Raw genomic sequence first — 16,650 nt, 5'->3', positions numbered from 1 at the left:
TCCACACTGTGAGAGGGGGTCTGGATGGGGGAGTGGGGGGCAGCATTTCTGGGGGTCTGCGTGGGGGGGTGAGCTAATGGTGCTGGGGTCCTACAGCCACGTGTTGCCCAGCAGGGAGATTATCCTGGGACCAGTGAAAGCCCTTTGCTCCCTGGAGATGCCGGTGGGGGTCAAATTTCTCCAGCAGGGAAGCTGGGTCCAGGGGCATGGCGCCCAGGGGGGTTGGGTGAAGTGGGAGCTGGGGCGAGGGGCAGAACTGGGGAGGAGGCATTGGAACCTGGGGCGTGAGAAACTGGCCTGGTGAAAGTCTTTGCACGGAAAAGTTTTGACCCACCGTGGCTCTGGGGGCTGGGGTGAGGGGGGTGAATCTGCCCGTGGGAAAATATTTTCACAGGAAAGCAAAGTTTCCGGGGGGGGGGTCAGCAATAAATAAATAAATACCCACACACACCGTGAAAACGCTTGTGCAAATTGTCCCTGGGAAGCGTGAGCTGCTTTGGCGCAGCTGTGGCAGGCGGGGGGGTGTTCCTGGGCGCATGGGGGTGGAGGGCGGGCGCGGCGTCTGACTCCTCGCGTGGCATCGGGCCAGGGCCTGCTGCCCGGCCTCGCTTGATGGGACCCCTCCGGGGTCTCCGTCTTTGTGGCTCCGTGCTAGGGACGGCCCGGAGGGGGCCTGTGTCCTCTTCCCCGGCTCCGCGTCCTTGGGAAGGAGAGCGTGCCGAGGCTGGAGGGGTCCGCGAAGGGCTCGCCCGGCCTGGCCTGGTCACGTTTCACGCTGCTGCTGCCCTGGGTCCCGTGTCCCTGATCGGTGGTGCCAGGAGTTGTCTGGGCAGATCGGTAATGGGGGAGCCCTGTCGTCCACCCCCCCCCTGCCCATCTCTCCCAGGGCCTGCCGGGACACAGTCAGGCGTCCCCCCTCCTGACTGGGGACGCGCCCGTGCTTGTCCTGGTGGTGATTCACGGGCAGAGCCAAGGAGCGGGCTGGCGAAGGCTTCCCGGCTGCCTGCTGATCACTGGTGGGAGGGGAAGTGCAGGGTGCTCTCCAGGGGTTGGGCGGGGGGGGGCTCCCCCCCACTGCCTGGCACAAGCGTTCGCCAAGCTTAGCCATCTGTTCCCCCTGCACCTTGCAGCCGCCTGGAGCGGCGCCCAGACCACAATGGCTCCTGGTTTTGTCTCTGATGGGGGGGGGTGTGACATGGGAGAGAGGGGAGGAGTTGGCAGCCACAGGCCAATCTGGAGGCAGCCCCCACTGCCTCTCCCCGCCCCCCATGCCCCTTGGACTTGTTAGCATCCTGCCCCCCACCCTGAACACCAGCCTGTGCCTTGCCCTGTCCAGATGCTCCCCGGGGGGTACAGGAATGGGGGTGGGGGGCAGCCGGTAACTTAGGGGGCAGGAAAGAAGCCCATGTGGCCAGATCATCTGATGGTTCTTCCCTGCCCCCCCTTGGGTGCTCCCCCAATCCCTCCTGGGGCTGAGCTGTCTCCAGCAGAGCATTAAAAGCCCCCTTGGCTATGGGGTGGTGGGACAAGGCCCTGTGTGTATTTGAGGGGGCCAGGTGAGAGTAGCTGGGGGGCTTGCACTCCTCCCCCAATCCTGGTCCCTTCTCCCTGCTGGGGGGGCCGGCGGCACATGATTTCCCCCCCCCCTTTCCAGTGCTTTGGCTGTTGGAGCCGGCTTGTGGCATTTTCCCCATGACAGAGGAGTTGGGGTGTGACGGGGTCCCCCACTCCGGCCTTCATCTGCTGCCTCCCAGGGTTGTGAGCTTGTCTCTGGGTGGGCTTGGCAACTGTGGGGGAGTCAGGGGGACATTGGGCAGGGGAGCTTGGGGAGGGGTTCTTGCAGTTGGGGCCACTGGGATGGTGGGTTGGGGGGCACTGGGATGGGGCGGAAGGTTCAGAACTGGCTGGAATTGAGCAGGAGAAAAGCAGAAGGGTTTAGAAATAGACCATCTCGGCAGCAGTGGGTGGGGTGGGAGTGGGGCCCTGGGCCGGCTAGCGGGAGCGATCCAGCTAGCCCCTCTTGGGGGAGGGCAGAGAGCCAGACCAGGCGCATGCAGGGTCCCTTCTCTCCCCACCCACTTCTGATTCCTACGCCTGCTTGGAGACGTGGCCAGGACTCCCCGATGGAGGGGGCGATCTGCACCCTTGGGTGGCACGGAGGCAGGAGAGGCGAGGGATGCTCAGCAGGCAGCCCCCCCCTCCCTTCTTCAACTGCTTTGGCTTCTGAGCCTGGAGGGCTGGAGGCTTCCCACAAGAGTGGGGATGAGATGGGGTGTGGGGGTCCAGGGAGAGCAGTGACGCAGGTGGGAGGGGCTGGAAGCCTTTCGCGGTGGGAGGGGAGCAGAGGTGGGAGTCGTCTCGTCCCACAGCCCTAGAGTCAAGGGGAGCTGATTGGCACCCCCTCCCTCAACGCTGCAGGTTGGAACCCCCCCGCTCCTTCCCCTTCAGCCTGTGGCCCTGGGAGCAGACGGGGGGAGCGGGGGGCTGGCTCAGTGAGGGATCCCCTGAGCGCTTGGGGGAGTGGCCCTGCTGGGGCGGCTCGGGGAGCTCGCCGGGCAGGACCATGTGCCCAGCTCTGTGCTTGGCAGGGCCCCCGCGCGTGAATGCGGAGGGGAGATCCCCTGCACCCCTCCCCGCCCAGATTTGCTCAGCCCACCAAGCCATGCTGGAGGCCTGCTCCATCCATCCACCCACCCCCCTCCCATGCTGGAACGCCCCCCCCTGCTTGGGATTACCACAGCTTCTCTCCTTAACCTACTTACGCCTCTGGCATCGGAGGCGAGCAAAGTCCCCCCCCCCCGCCCCCAACGGGAGCTGAGCACGGCTCTCGCTAATGGGGTTGCCTGGTGCGTCCCTCACCCCCGCAGGGAGGCAGGCTGGGGAGGGGAGGGGGTCTGGTTGAGCTGGGCTCTGCATGGCGATGGAGAGGGCGCTGGTGCAGCCCTGCCGGGGGCTGGGACCCCCCCCAGGGGCTGCGGAAAAGGGCAGCTGAGTGCCGCGTTCCTAGTGAGAGCTGGGGGGGCTGCAGCATGTGCTGGCCGGGCCGGCAAATGCCCGTGAGGCTCGGTGGCCTGGCCTGCTTGTGCCCACCTGGATTGTATTCGGGCTCCCTTCCTGAAGAGGGCAGGTGAGAGGGTGGGGGCGCAGGGGAGGGGAAGTAACTAATTGGCCATCGGGGGGTTCAAACTCTGTGTGATGAGTTTGATGTTCTCAGGTCCAGTCCCTGTGGATTCAGGAGCCGTCTCCTCCTCACTGTGTGACCGTTCCATCTTCCCCACTGTGTGTACCAGGCTGGTCTAGGCCAGTACGTAGACACCCCACCACCCAGCGGGTCTTAAGGTTCACGGGCCTTGGACTCGTCCTGCATCCTCCTGTCTGCCACAGGAAGCAGAGCTCGGGATGCAAGGCTGGGGGGCTGGGTGGGGTGGATGTGCTAGGACTCCTGGGTTATTTTCTTCGCCCTGACCTTCTGTGCTGCCTTGGGGGGGGGGGGGATGAGTCATTTCCCGGCTTGTGCCTCGGTTTCCCCACTTTGTAAAATGGGAGTGATGCCTGCCTCCCAGAGGGGCTGTGCTGATGGATTAGCTGGTAGCTCAGTGGAGTGCTTTGAGATCCTTGGGTGAGAGGCCTAGGGGAGGGCTGATGATGTTACCTAGCTGTCTGGCTGAGTCAGCATTCGGCACTGGGAGGAGCGGCTGAGGGGGGGGCTTGTGCCCGCTTACACTGTAAGATTTCTCCATCTCCGGCTGCCCGCTCCCTGCGTCCTCCCGGATCGGTGCGGCCGGTGGCTGTTTTGATCCATGCGTGTGCCCCTCCTGGTCCTCCACTTTCCCCCTGGAGCTGGGAGGGAGCCATCAGCAGCCCCAATCTGCTGACGCTACGGCAGATGGAAAGCTCAAGTCGCTGGCGTCTGGACCCGGCTCAGCAAAGCCAGGAGATGCATCCACTGGCCTCTCCCCAGAGGTCCAGCATCCATGCTGTCTTGCAAGGAGCTAGTCCGAGCTCCCACTTTGTGGGGCACGTTAGATGCAGGATGGGGCTTCGGATCCAGATTCTGATCCACAATGGGGGGAGCTAAACCCACCGCCCACCAAGGCTGGTTCCCGACTCTGCCCCTGGGGCTCATCTCTGACGTGGGGGTGCGGGGTCTGGCCTGGGGTTAGCTATGGAGATGAGCAGGCTGGGTTTGGGATTGATCGCTGTCCTGGGAGCTGGGCAGTGGGAATGAAGGATGCACCAGGGAGAGGCTGTAAATGCTCAGCATCTAGCCAACTTTCGCCCTCCCTGCTCTGCGCTACGCTTCGAGGGGCATCTTCTGTGCTTTCCTGAGCTCTGTGCGCGAGTGAGAGAGAGGTGAAAGGCGAACAGGGAGGCTCCCAGGGGGCCACGCATCTGGGAGTCTGGGGAGCTCGGATTTGGGGAGGGTGGAGTGAGGAAATGTAGTGCTGCGGAGGAGGATGGGTGGCATTGCCTAGTGATTAGAGCACAATATGGGGAGCCAGGACTCCTGGGTTCCGCTCCCAGCTCTGGGCAGAGAGCGGAGCCTAGTGATTAGAGCAAAGGTGGGGGGTTGTGATCCAAGACTCCTGGGTTCTGTTCCCTGCTGTGACTCCCTTGAGTGCCTCGGTCTCCCCTCTGCAAGGTGGGGCATGCTGGCCCTGACCCACTGTAAAGCGCCATGAGCTCTATGGAGGGGGACAGGGGGTCCCTTTGGGGGCAGGAGGGGAGCTGTGAGTTGGAGCTGAGTGGGGGTGTGTCTGAATAGAGGAGGGAGCTGAAGCTAAGAAGATGCCCCTACCTGAGGGTGGGTGGGGACTAGAGCTCTTCTAAGGAAGGGGAGATAACACCCCAGCAACCTGGGGGGAGGGGGCTGCCCCAAAGTCTCCCAGGCTGGCATCACACTGGGGAGTCCTACCATGGTGCCCCCCAACCCCCTTCTCCCTGTGTCCTCAGTGCCCTCTGCCCTTCTCGTCATCAGGACCTCTCCCACCCCGCTATCCGCTCCCTCTCTGTGTCCCTAGTGTCCTCCCTGGCACCCCCTCACCGTATCCTTGGGGACACCCCCATTCTCTTGTACTGAGCTTAAGGGGCTCAGCACTGGCACAGCCTGCCCCCGGGCAGCTACTGCCCCCCAATCCCTGCGGGAGGGGGGAAGGCAGTGCTAGGACCCAGCCTGGCCCCCCAATTGGGGGGGCGGGGAACAGGGCGGCGCTAGGACCCGGCGCCCCCGCCAATCCCCGAGGGGTGTGTGGGGGGGGAACAGGGCGGCGCTAGGACCCGGCGCCCCCGCCAATCCCCAGGGGGGGTGTGGGGGGGAACAGGGCGGCGCTAGGGCCCGGGCGCCCCCGCCAATCCCCGGGGGGTGTGTGTGTGGGGGGGGGGAACAGGGCGGCGCTAGGACCCGGCCCCCCGCCAATCCCCGGGGGTGGGGGGGGAACAGGGCGGCGCTAGGACCCGGCCCCCCGCCAATCCCCGGGGGTGTGGGGGGGGGAACAGGGCGGCGCTAGGACCCGGCCCCCCGCCAATCCCCAGGGGTGTGTGGGGGGGGAACAGGGCGGCGCTAGGACCCGCCCCCCCGCCAATCCCCAGGGGTGTGTGGGGGGGGAACAGGGCGGCGCTAGGACCCGGCCCCCCGCCAATCCCCAGGGGTGTGTGGGGGGGGAACAGGGCGGCGCTAGGACCCGGCCCCCCGCCAATCCCCGGGGGTGGGGGGGGAGCAGGGCGGCGCTAGGACCCAGCTGCCCGCCCGGCCCCGCTTCCTGCCCAGCGCGGCTCCCCGGACCCGGCCACGCTGAGTCGGCCCCGAGCCCGGAGCCCGCAGCCCGGCCCGGGCCATGTGAGCGGGACCCGCCGCCGGGGCGCCGAGCCGGGCCCGGCACCGCCCGTCGCTCCAGGTCCGGGGGGGGGGGCAGGGCGGGCGGGGGAGTGGGAGAGCCCCCCCCCGCAGCCTGGGGAGGGGATCCCCCCGGTGGCTGCTTTGGGGGGGCAGGGTTATGGGGGATCCCCCCGGTGGCTGGTTTGGGGGGGGCAGGGTTATGGGGATCCCCCTCTGGCTGGGTTGAGGAGGGCAGGGTTATGGGGGATCCCCCCTGTCGCTTGGCTGCGGGGGGGGCAAGGCTATGCGGGATTCCCTCTTTGGAGGGGGGGGATTCCCTGTGCGAGGTGGGTTTTGGGGTGCGGGGTAGAGCCCAGGAGCCCTGGCTCCCAGTTAGGGATCCCCCTGCGTAGGAAGGGGGAGGGGTGCAGCCCCCTGTGCCTGGCTTGGGATGTGGCTGTTGCGGGATCCCCTCGTGGTGTGGCTGGGGTGGAGGGGGGCGGGGAATGGATAGCTGGGGGGGGGTCTCCTATGTGTGGTTGGGGAGGGGGAATCTATGGGTATGTCTGTTGGGGTGGGAGAGTTCTGTGGCTGAGATCACAGGATAGCCAGGGGAGTCCCCGCTGTGTGGCCTGGGGGGGGATCCCCCAGCATTTTGGGGGGGGGGAATCCCCTGTGGGGTCCAGGGCTGTGTCACACATAAACACGGAGCCCCCGGTGCCAGCAGCCCTTTTCCTCTCCCCCCTGCAGGAAGTGGCCGGGAAATGGCAGCCGGGTTTGTTGCGTCTCTTGTTGTTTTTGAAATGTCCTTTTTTTTTTTTTTTTCTCCCCAACCCTATTTGGTTTCAGTTTCTGGACTTCCTGGAGCTTGGGAACCTGGGCCACAGCAGCCCCTTTCTGGCCGGCGGGGTCCATCTCTGCCTGTTAAAAATTACCTTCCAGGGTCCAAGGCAGTGTAAAAGCCCTATTTCAGAGCTCTCCCTTCCCCGAGTGAGTTAAAAAGCCCTTGGGGACAAGCCAAAACAGGGGGGAGGACCTTAAAACTGAACTCGGGAACTCGGGGGCTGCTGACGCTGGGCGTGTGTATTCGACGCTCTTGACTCCCCTGACTAGGCCTTTCTCACGCTTGTGTTTTATAGTTGGTTTCCCTCTTTCATTCGGTTCCCTTGTGGGTGAGGGAGGCCCAGACCCTGTCTGCACTGAATCCACCTCTGGCGGACCTTGCTGACGGGTAGAAGGCCTTGTCTGAACACACAAGACGTACCGCTTTAACTAGACCAGGAGAAACGTACAGTTCCCCTAGCGTCAATGCGTTTATCCCATGTAAACGGACAGGAAGGGGGGTGGACTATGCTGGGGTAATGGGGTTCATACCAAGGCTTGTACTGGGGTAACTGGATAGTCCCCCTACAAATCATGCACCCCTGACCAGACTTGGTTGTGCCAGGACAAAAGCCCTGGGTTGGCTGGGCCTAAAGCCATCTATTGTTCCTGAGCAGGGACCAGTTTTACAGGCTTGTCTAGACACAAGTTGTCCCAGTTTAATTTAAATCTGTGTAAACTGGTTTAGCTCCTGTGTGTGGACGCGGGTAATATATCGGTTTCAAACTGGTTACGTTGGTTCATTTGCGCCCATCCAGTTACCGATGTGAGTTATAAACGGATGGGAACCAATATAAGGAGGTGTGCGTAGGTTACGCTGGTTTAATGAAACTGGTTTAAAGAAACTGGTTTAAAATCACACCTTCGGTTAACCCTTTGTGGCTAGATAGGTCTGAAGTGGTTGGGGAAACACAAAGCAGGTGGTTGGCGCTGCTGCAAATGTCTCAATAGTCTGTTGCCATGTTGGCTTGGCTAAACCCCTGTGTTGGAGAGGCTGAAATCGAAAGCAAAGAACCCCCCTGTTTTTAATCGAAATGAAATCAACACAACAAACCACCCACCTGCGTTTCAATCGGCGTTGGGTTTAGCAAACCGGTGCTGCCTAGAATAATATAGGGCCTAAATTCTCGGCTGCCGTCTCTTGAAAGCTTCTGGCTGGTTCCGAGGTTCTGTGAGCGGCTCCGTGGGTTTCTAAGCATCCCGGTTCCCTGCCCACTGAATTGATCACAACTGCCTCCTAAGTACCCCCCACGCCCGTTCCTGCCTGTGATGTTTCTCATTTGCTCAGGATCTCCGGCTGGGTCCAGAATCCTCCTTGTTCTTGTCGCCACCTCTCCTGTGAAATGGTCGGCTGCAATGACAAGCCGTGGCCTAATTCTGTCTCCTGCCCAGGTGTGGGGAGGGTTGCTGGCCGGTTGGGGTGAGCGGCTCCCGCCCGGAAATGAGCCAAGGCCTGGGGTTGTTGGGATGGGATTTGCGGGTGTCTTGGGGTGTGGTGGGGAAGATACTGTTTGTTTCAAGGGAATCCGATGCTGCCCAGTCCTGTCCGTGCTGGGCTGTCGGCCGGGCTAGGCCCAAGGAGATGTCTGCTCAGCCCCCGCGCAGACAATCCGTTACCGACGGGGGAGGTCAGGGAGAGGCGTCTGGAAGCTGCCGGTGCCGGTACTGGCCTGCGATCAATACCCCATCGGGAGAATGACGCCCGCTTGCCTCCAGTGCTGCTCATCTGGGGAGGAGCTAACAAAGCAGCCAGCTCACGGCTACAGCCAATGTTCTCTCGCAGCCGCGGCTCCTGCTTTCAAACCCTGACCCTATTAGTCGAACCGCTCCCATCCTATTCATCTCCCTCCTCCCTCGCTGTAATTAATTCCCCATCTTCCCTGCTTTTATTTGGTTCCCTCTCAGCCAGGCTGCACTCACCCTCCTCCTCCTCCTGGCTGCTTTCCTAAGGCCAGGGTTCCTCCGCCCTGCGGTTAGCTACCTCGCCCTCCTGTCCCCAGCACCTCCCTTCACCTTGGCACCAGCCTGGCTTGTCCCCATGCTCTCAGAGCTGACCCTGCAGCAGTCACCTGTCTGGTTCCGGCTTCTCGGCTCCTCCTCTGGCCCTTAAAGGGCCAGAAACAGGTTTGCCAGCTAAAAAACTGCTGCCGGAAAGGGGTGGGTGTGTGTGGTGGTTTTGGGTTTTTTTTTTTGTTTTTTAATAACTGTCTGGCCCGGCTTTCCCAGTGCAGGCACAGGCTGGAGCCCTGTTCTTGTTGTGGCTTGTAGGAGCAATCAGAGCTAGGCGGTGATGCTCTGTGCGGTGGGGGACTCTTGGTGTGGCTGTGAAAGGGAGACGTGCCTCTGAAGGGGGGTGGGAGGGAAGGTCACTTTCTCGGCTGATCGCTAGTGAATGTGACCTGTGCCCCAGGGAGCAGCACGGACGGGGCGTCACGAAGCAATAGCGAGGGGGGTCCCCCGCCTGCGAGATGAGTTGCCTGCCGCTGAAATTTCCCGAGTTGGTGAATCAGACGCTGTTGTTATCCTGCGCTGACGGGGAGCAGCCCATCGGGCTCCTCCGGCCTGGGAGCATTGCAGCGAATGCCGCAGAGAGTGACGAAATCGCCGGTCTCTGTTTCGACACTCCGCGTCTGGCCTGCTGCTGCTTGCAAGGCCGTGGCCTCGGTGCGGCCCTTCGAGAACGGCTGCCGCTGGGCTCACGCCGTCCCTCGGCCCTGCTGTGTTAAACTCTCGCCTTGTAACTCAATGAGGCGGAGAGGAATCCACCGTGGCCTGCGTGGGGAACTGAGGTGGGAGACGTGGGTTCTCAACTGTCTCTGCTGCAGGATGACCTCAGACAAGTCACTTCCCCTCTCTGCGTCTCCTTTCCCTGAGCCCTGAAGGGTCCCCGGCCAAATCCTAGGCACACGCCCCATCTATAGTTGGGGTCTCTTGGGGATACCGTCATTCACATGCTAGAAAGCTACCGATGTCTGGGAGGGGGTTGGCGTTTGCTTTCCTTGGTGGCTAAGGCTGGTGCCTGGGTCAGGAGGGTTTTCTTCTGGAGCTGGGAGGAGGCAGAGACCAGAGCCGAGCGGCAGATACCCTGGAAGGCTTGTTCCAAAAGCCATCAAAGAGGAAATGAGCTGCAGTGCCGGAGGAATCGGTCGGGCTGAATTTCAGGGTTTTTTTCCCCCTGTCTTTTGTTTGCACCGCGGGTTGTCGGGTGTACGAATCCCCTGGAGACGCCCATGGGGAGTTGGAGATGATGGGAGGCCGGTGATTAGAGATGGGCAGGGGACTAGGACTTCTGGGTTCTCTTCTTGACTCTGGCTTGCTGTGTGGCCTTGGGGAAGCATGTCCATCTCTCTCTGCCCTGTCTGTGAAATGGGGCTAATCCACCCACTTGGAGAGAAGTGGTCTAGTCAATAAAAGGCTAATAGAAAGCAAGTTTTATTACTCTGCCCCAGACTTGGGGGCGCGGGGTGGGGCTGCCCTCCCTCTGGCAGGCCGGGGGTGGGCAGAGTGATGCATTTACTCCTTGTCCCCGTTCCTTTATACGGGGAGGCACTGGGGCAGCCGTCCAGACGTGTGGTTAGCCCTGGCCCTTTGTGTCCGCGACACAGCAACCGAAAGATACGACCCACGCGGGCTGGTGTGGTGGGTAGGTGTGTCTGGGAGGCGCCACTCAGGCAGGAGTGACCCGTCAGAAAGACGAGCGCCGAGCTAGCTGGGCTCTATGCCCTGGGATGACGTTCCCTGGCTTATTTCGGCCGGCTCGTCTCTTTCGCGTGGATCTTGGCAACAGGAAATGCTGTTCTTTCCCAGTGGGGCGCGTGAGCCCTGTGAAATGGGCAAACAGCTCCCGGCCTGGGAGGGGGGCGAGGATCTGTAACCGAAACGTGCCGGCCCGCTGGTGGGAAGATGCTAGAAGCAGTCCCGTGGGATTGCTCCAGCTACAGCCGAAAACTCTCCGCAGCCCTCTGCCGGACCCTGAGCCCTGGGAGCAGAAGCGGAGCGGCTGAGTTTAATGCAAAAACGAATCCGGGGCCGGGAGCACGTGAGATCTCTCGGTAGCCCCCTTCCCTCGGCGAAGCTCCCAACACAGCAGTGAAACGCCGTCTTACGCCAACGTTGGTTTGTTTGCCGGAGGGCTGCTGGCTGCTTGGGGCTGCTGCAGGGAGTTTTGTAGCCCTGAATGTTCCTGGTGATGGGAAGTGGGGACATGGCCCCTTTTCTCAGAGCCTCCATCTGTCAGCGTCACGCAGGCCGGGAACTTGCACCGTGGTTTCCGCGTCCACTTTCCTTCCACCGATTTGAGATTCGGTTGCTTTTGCACCCGTTCTGCCCCCTTCTGGGGGACGCGGGGGGGGCTCTTCATGCGCTGCTCTCCGGCTCAGCTTGTTTTCCATCCAACCTTCCCTCACCTCCACCCCCCTGTCAAGGAGCTTGGGTACAATATCCCCCACCTGGCCTTGATCCCTGCCTGGTGTCTGGGTGCATTATACCCAGTAGGCGGGGGGGGAGATCCTGTCCCCCCCGGGCAGCGGTTCCAGGTCGGGGCACTTTTAACCCTTTGGTGTCTCGTCTCTTCTCTCCTCAGAAATGGAAACGAACAACCATTTTAACTTCCCTGGCCTCCCCTCTGTCCCCACTGCCTCAGGACTGAAGCCCGCACCTTCCTCAGGGGACAGCCCCTACACTAACGGGTCTCCTATCAACTTCCCCCCGCAAGGGAAAGGTGAGTGCACGGAGGGGGGCTGGCCTCTGAGTGGGCTTGGACCCTTTGGCCTGTCCACCCTTCAGAAATAACCCTCTACTGGTCTCTAGCACCCTGGGGTGCTTAACAAACCGCAGTGACCACCCCCCACTCGTGCCAAGTCAGGGATCTCCACTGGCTGCACAGTGAGTCAGTGTCTGATGGGGGGGAAAAGAACCCAGGAGTCCTGGGTTTCAGGCCTGCTGCTCTCGCCCACTAGATCCCACTTCCCGCGCAAACCCTGCATCATTTTGACTGGTGCCTAGCGTCCTAGCAGCATGTGGTCAGCGGGTTCGCTGGGGGCTGGGATCCTGGACGCAGGGGCTGAGCCAGTCCCCAGGGAGGAGGGGGTGCACAGGCTAGGGCAGGACCCGATCCGGCCAGGCCATCCTCTGGGTGGTGATGCTTCCCTTGAGAGAGCAGGGGGTCCCAAGGAGTTTGGGGGGGAGGGGGTGCTGAGGGCACCCCCTGCTGGAGTGGACGGAGCCCCTGTGCAGCAGAAAGAAGGAAGCCGTGTCTAGACTCCTGTCCCTGGTCCATGGCCAGCCAACATGGGGGTTGGCGTTGGGTTCGCTTCAGCGGGAGCAGGACTGGACCATCTGGCTCAGGAGACCCAGGAGCTGAGAGCAGCAAGGTGGGGCTTGGAGGGGGCCGGTCGCCCGGTCTGCCCTGGGCCAGGGGATCCTCCTCCCAAGGAGGCAGCCACTGGAGAGGAACAGTTATCCCGGTTTGAAGGCAGCTGTGCCATGGGGCAGACACTGGGCTGGGCGCAGGAGAGGAACTCGGGTGGTGTGGGGGGGTGGGATTCTGGCTGGGTTGGAGTGGATTAGCGGGGGGGATGGGGCTCTGTTTGGGATTGCTTCATCCTAGAAAAGAAACGACTTGCCAGAACGGGTCTTTGCATGGATTTGGCTGGTCAGCTGATCTCGCCAGCAGCCCAGCCAAGGGCCAGCTAATCCCCGCGGGACTCCAGCGCTGGCTCGGACACCAGGGCCGCTCGGCAGGTTTCACCCGGACCTCCGCGTTCTCCCTCTCCTGGGGACGTTTGCCGGGGCAAGAGCCCCCACCCCCACCCCGGCTCGCAGCCCCCTGCGTTTGGAGCCAGAGCTGCCAAACTTCCCGCGTCCATGGCTCTGGGTGGCTCGGATGCCAACGGGCGGCTGGCCGCGTGGTTCCTGTCTACGGCGGGTCTCCGAGGCCTGCTGCTCCTGGGACAGAGAGGGTCCCAACATACGGGGCATAGTACCCTGCCGCAGCCCATGGGGAGACACCTGGGCAGCTGGGGAGAAATCAGACAAACCCTCCTACCTTCCCAAGGCCCCGCTTTGGGCTGGGTGACTTGCTTGCATGGGGCTGGGGGGTCAGTCTGCAGCCGGCCTCCTCAGCGCCCTCCACACTGTGATCTCTAGGGGGCTGAGGAACTGGACGGCAGGACCTCATCTGGGTTGGGCGAGGTGTTCCCCGTGGACAGCCCTTCTGTGGCTTCCTGTTCCCAGTTGCTGTCCCAGGCCTAGAGTTTCCGGGGTGGGGGGGTCTGTGCCCCACACGCTTTAAGCTCTCTCTGGGAAGATCCTTCATCCCTGCTGCACGCCTGCTGGCTTCCCGCCCTCGCCTAGGCTCTTCCCGCGGAGAGGAAGGCCGGGATCTCCCCCCAACCCCCCCAGTCCGTGTCCTCAGCACAGCCAATTAACCAACGGCTCTGCCTTTCCCTCGGCAGGCCTGAATGGCGACATGAACGGGAATGGCTTATCTACTGTATCTCACACTAGTACTTCAGGGACCTTCGCTTCTGCCGGGCACTCCCTCGACGCCTCCACCCTGCCCCACCCATACGACTATCTCTGGAACTACCCGCCGTACCAGCCCGGCGGCCTCAAGGAGACCCCCGGCGTCTCCCAGTTCTCCGGCCTCGGACAGTATCCGCTCAACGGCATCCTTGGGGGCGCCCGGCCGGCGTCCCCGGGGCACAACACTAACCCCCGGGGGGGCCAGGAGTTTTGGGCCAACGGCACCTCTGGCTCCATGGGGCTGAGCTTTGATTCGCAGGAGCTGTACGACTCCTTCCAGGATCAGAGCTTCGAGCTTGTGCCAAACGGCGCCAGTGGTTTCTACGCGGCCTCCCAGCCCTCCCCCATGCTGGGCACCGGCCCGGAGGGGTCCTTGGCGGCAAAGGAGATGCCGCCTGCCGGCGAGGAGACCAGCGCCGCACTCATGGGCAGCAAGGAACTGGAGGAAACGCAGCCGGGTGAGTGGGGGCAGGGGAGGGTCATGGTTAAATCAACCCCCCTGCCTCCCCCGCAAATCCCTGCTGTGGTGTAGAGCTGCCCTGAGACTGCTCCGAATTGGGCCCACTGCACTGCGTGCCAAGGGCTTTTTCAGCAGTGGTGGAGGGAGCCCAGCAGTGCTGCCTGGCTCCCTACCCACGTTCTGCACTTGCAGACACACACCTTCCCTCCCCCCCCCAACGTGCCCAGGGAATTCCCCAAGGGCAGGGGTTGGAGATCAAGCCCATGACCTGGGAGAGGGTAAGGAGGGGTGCGCCGGGTGGGAGGCTCCCCCTCCCAAAGGAGGGAGGAGACGAGTCGGCAAACTTGATGTGTTGCGAACAGGGCTGTGGAAAGCACGGTCTGGGGGGGTGGGGACCAGCAATTGTGCCATGGGGGAGGCTGTGGCATGAGCCCTGCTGAGCTGCCCATAACCAACATCCTGCCCCAGTCCAGGAGCTGCCCAGGCAGCATCTGCCTGGCTTGGCTGCCCGGGACCCAGGGCTGCTTACGGCAGCCCTATGCCAGCACCGGGGCCGCCCGGCGCTCCGCTCCTGAAGCGGGGTCCCTCCTGGGGTGCTGGGACTGTGGCGGGTGCCGACACCTGTGTCGGGAGGGGGACGGAAGGGTTGTGTTAACGTGTTCTCTTTGGGGTCGGGGGGGGGTCCGGTCGTGTCTAGACCTGCAAATGTGCAGCTACAACAGGTCCGGGACAGGTGTGGAACCGCTCAGCCAGGAAGCTTCCGTCTTGTCCCCGGACACCGCTGGGAGCTGCCTGGGTGACACCTCTGCCATCGCCGGTCCCCTGGCAGACCCTCCTCTCCTGAGCGAAGACCCCCTGGAGCCCTTCGAGTCGCTGGCTAGAGGTAGGGAGGCTGGCGGCCGGCCCGAGAGGGTGGACCCCCTTCCCCGGGAGGTTGGCCTGGGGCGTGAAATCGGCAGAGGGCGGGCGGGTGGGGGCGGTGATCTGGAGAGGGCGGGGTGGGCATCGCGGGTGGGCGAGTTTGCAGGTAACGTGAGCTGCCTTTTTCTCAACACTGGGCCCACTGGCGCGCCGTGCCCCGTCCGTGGGGAAGCTCCCAGGCCGGCCGGCTGCGGGACCAGAGCGAGCCGCTCGCTCGGGGGGCGTGAGGTATTCAGAGAGCCTCTTCGATCTGGGGTGAGGGGTGGAGGAAGTAAGGGGGCAGGTTCGTGAAACGGGCTGGATCTCGACCAATCAAAGGCTCTGTCGGCCTGCGCCCTGTTGCCCCGCTGGTGTTGCGGGTCTGGGGGGTCAGGCCGCTGGGAAGTCTGGCGCCGAGGGCGTCGCTGAAGCTGCTGACTATTTGCTGGGCCCCATCCCGGTCCTTGAAAAATGTCCCTTTCTGGTGCTGGCAAACTCTTCCCACCTCCCTTTGGCCCGCCAGTCGGCCCCAGCAACGGTGTCTGGTGTGGGCTGTGGGGCTGAGACCCCCAGGGACAGCGCTCCAGGTTCACGTGGTTTCTAAGTGCAAACTTCCTCCCCTAACCCTGTCAGGTCAGCACTGGGGACACACACTGCCTCTTATACCCCTCTGGCTGTGGAATCCCGCCCACTCGTAGGCGGAGTCATGAAATCTCTCCCAATAGGGGTGGGGTTACCGGGCCTGGCTTCCTTGTTTAAAGGGCCAGGCTTCCTTATACATAGTCACCCAGCCCAACTCGCTTCCGGGATGGTTATTACACAGCCATCTTGGGTTTCGGTTCCCAAAGGAGCCGGGGGCGTGGCTGGAGCCAGCGAAATCCGTTAACCCCTGGTGTGCTGGAGCCAGCGAAATCCGTTAACCCCTGGTGTGCTGGAATCACGGGAAGTGCGCTCAGTGTGGGTTTAACTTCCCAAGCAGACACCCACCCCACCCCAGCTGCTCCCCGGGCACGACCCTAACCACAATGGGGTGAACACTCGCCCCCCGGTAGGACGCGCCTAAGGCACCTTGCTCCGATTTCCCCACCCCGCAGACCCAGGGACCGGAGATCTCTACGAGATGGACAACTCCCAGCTGGTGAACGACAAGTCTTCTCTGGAGGCTGCTCCGGACATCTCGACCCTTGACTGCTCCGAGAGCCCCTCCCTGAACAACTCCAGCTCCTTCAGCCTGCTGCCGGACGACAGCCAGGCCCCCTCGTCGCTCTTCGTTAGCCCCGTCTCGCCCCCTGTCCTGGGGGAGGCCGTCTTGCAAGGTAGGGGGCGTCTCTGGTGCGGAACCGGCTTACAAGTGGCTGTAGGGCCAGACCGGGCTGCTTTTGCAAAGCGCACAGCTGGTGGGGACTACGTGTCCCAGCAGACGCTGCGTCATCTCCAGCCCAGTGGCTCAAACTTTCTTCCGGGGAGGTGGGCGCACGGCGTGGGGGGAATCCTGCCTAGTATTGTGTGTTACGGCAACGCCTGGGAGTCCGAGACCGGGGCCCCATGGTGCTGGGCGCTGTACGTACCCGAAAAAAGACAATCCCTGCCCCACAGAGCTTCCAAGCTCCGGTTAAGAGGTGGATACAGATGGCCGGCGTACCCCCAGGGAAGTGGGCCTGTGGAAAGCCGGGGGGTATTGAGTGGGGGGTTGGTTCTAAGGGCTCCAGCCAGGGGAGAAAAATCCCAGAGGAACCATGAAAAGCAGCAAGGCTCGGGGTCAGGATTTTAGCAGGGGGCATATTGGGAGCCCCAGTCTGGCAGCCGGCCTCTCCAGTTCTGCAGGGAGCGTGGCTCAGCGGTTACAGCAGAGGTGATGCGGCACCGGGGCTGCCGTCCCGGCTCGGCTGCAGACTCGCCGCATGACGTGACAGGGTTTGTTTCATCCTGTCACCCCCCTCCGCCCCGAAAGGGGAGTCCCAGGGCCTGCCCATGGGTGGGGGGGCAGAGACGAATCACTGGGATTGCCTCGAGTGGGGGGACACAGCATGGGGTGGCAGCCTGGCAAATAACCCCAGCAGACAGCGTA

General features: G+C 62.8%; 1 protein-coding gene across 4 annotated transcripts in view; it reads left to right on the top strand.

Moving 5' to 3' along the window:
- The window catches only part of BAZ2A (bromodomain adjacent to zinc finger domain 2A), a 33,896-nt gene that overhangs the window by 1,838 nt on the left and 15,408 nt on the right, over positions 1 to 16,650 (top strand). For 2 of the 4 annotated variants that reach the window (XM_073318972.2, XM_073318969.2), the window contains exons 1-5: positions 5,787 to 5,894; positions 11,280 to 11,417; positions 13,153 to 13,680; positions 14,380 to 14,565; positions 15,677 to 15,898. In XM_073318972.2, the coding sequence (XP_073175073.2) occupies positions 11,282 to 11,417; positions 13,153 to 13,680; positions 14,380 to 14,565; positions 15,677 to 15,898 (1,072 nt within the window). In that variant the 5' untranslated portion in view covers positions 5,787 to 5,894; positions 11,280 to 11,281. Of the gene's footprint in view, positions 1 to 5,786; positions 5,895 to 6,706; positions 6,806 to 11,279; positions 11,418 to 13,152; positions 13,681 to 14,379; positions 14,566 to 15,676; positions 15,899 to 16,650 lie in introns of those variants that run through there. The other 2 variants (XM_073318971.2, XM_073318970.2) reach the window with 2 other exon arrangements.

The sequence above is a fragment of the Lepidochelys kempii genome, chromosome 20, assembly GCF_965140285.1.
Source record: "Lepidochelys kempii isolate rLepKem1 chromosome 20, rLepKem1.hap1, whole genome shotgun sequence".
Taxonomy (NCBI): domain Eukaryota; kingdom Metazoa; phylum Chordata; order Testudines; family Cheloniidae; genus Lepidochelys; species Lepidochelys kempii.
The sequence above is the reverse complement of the archived record's forward strand: the minus strand, read 5'-3'. Positions and strand labels throughout refer to the sequence as shown.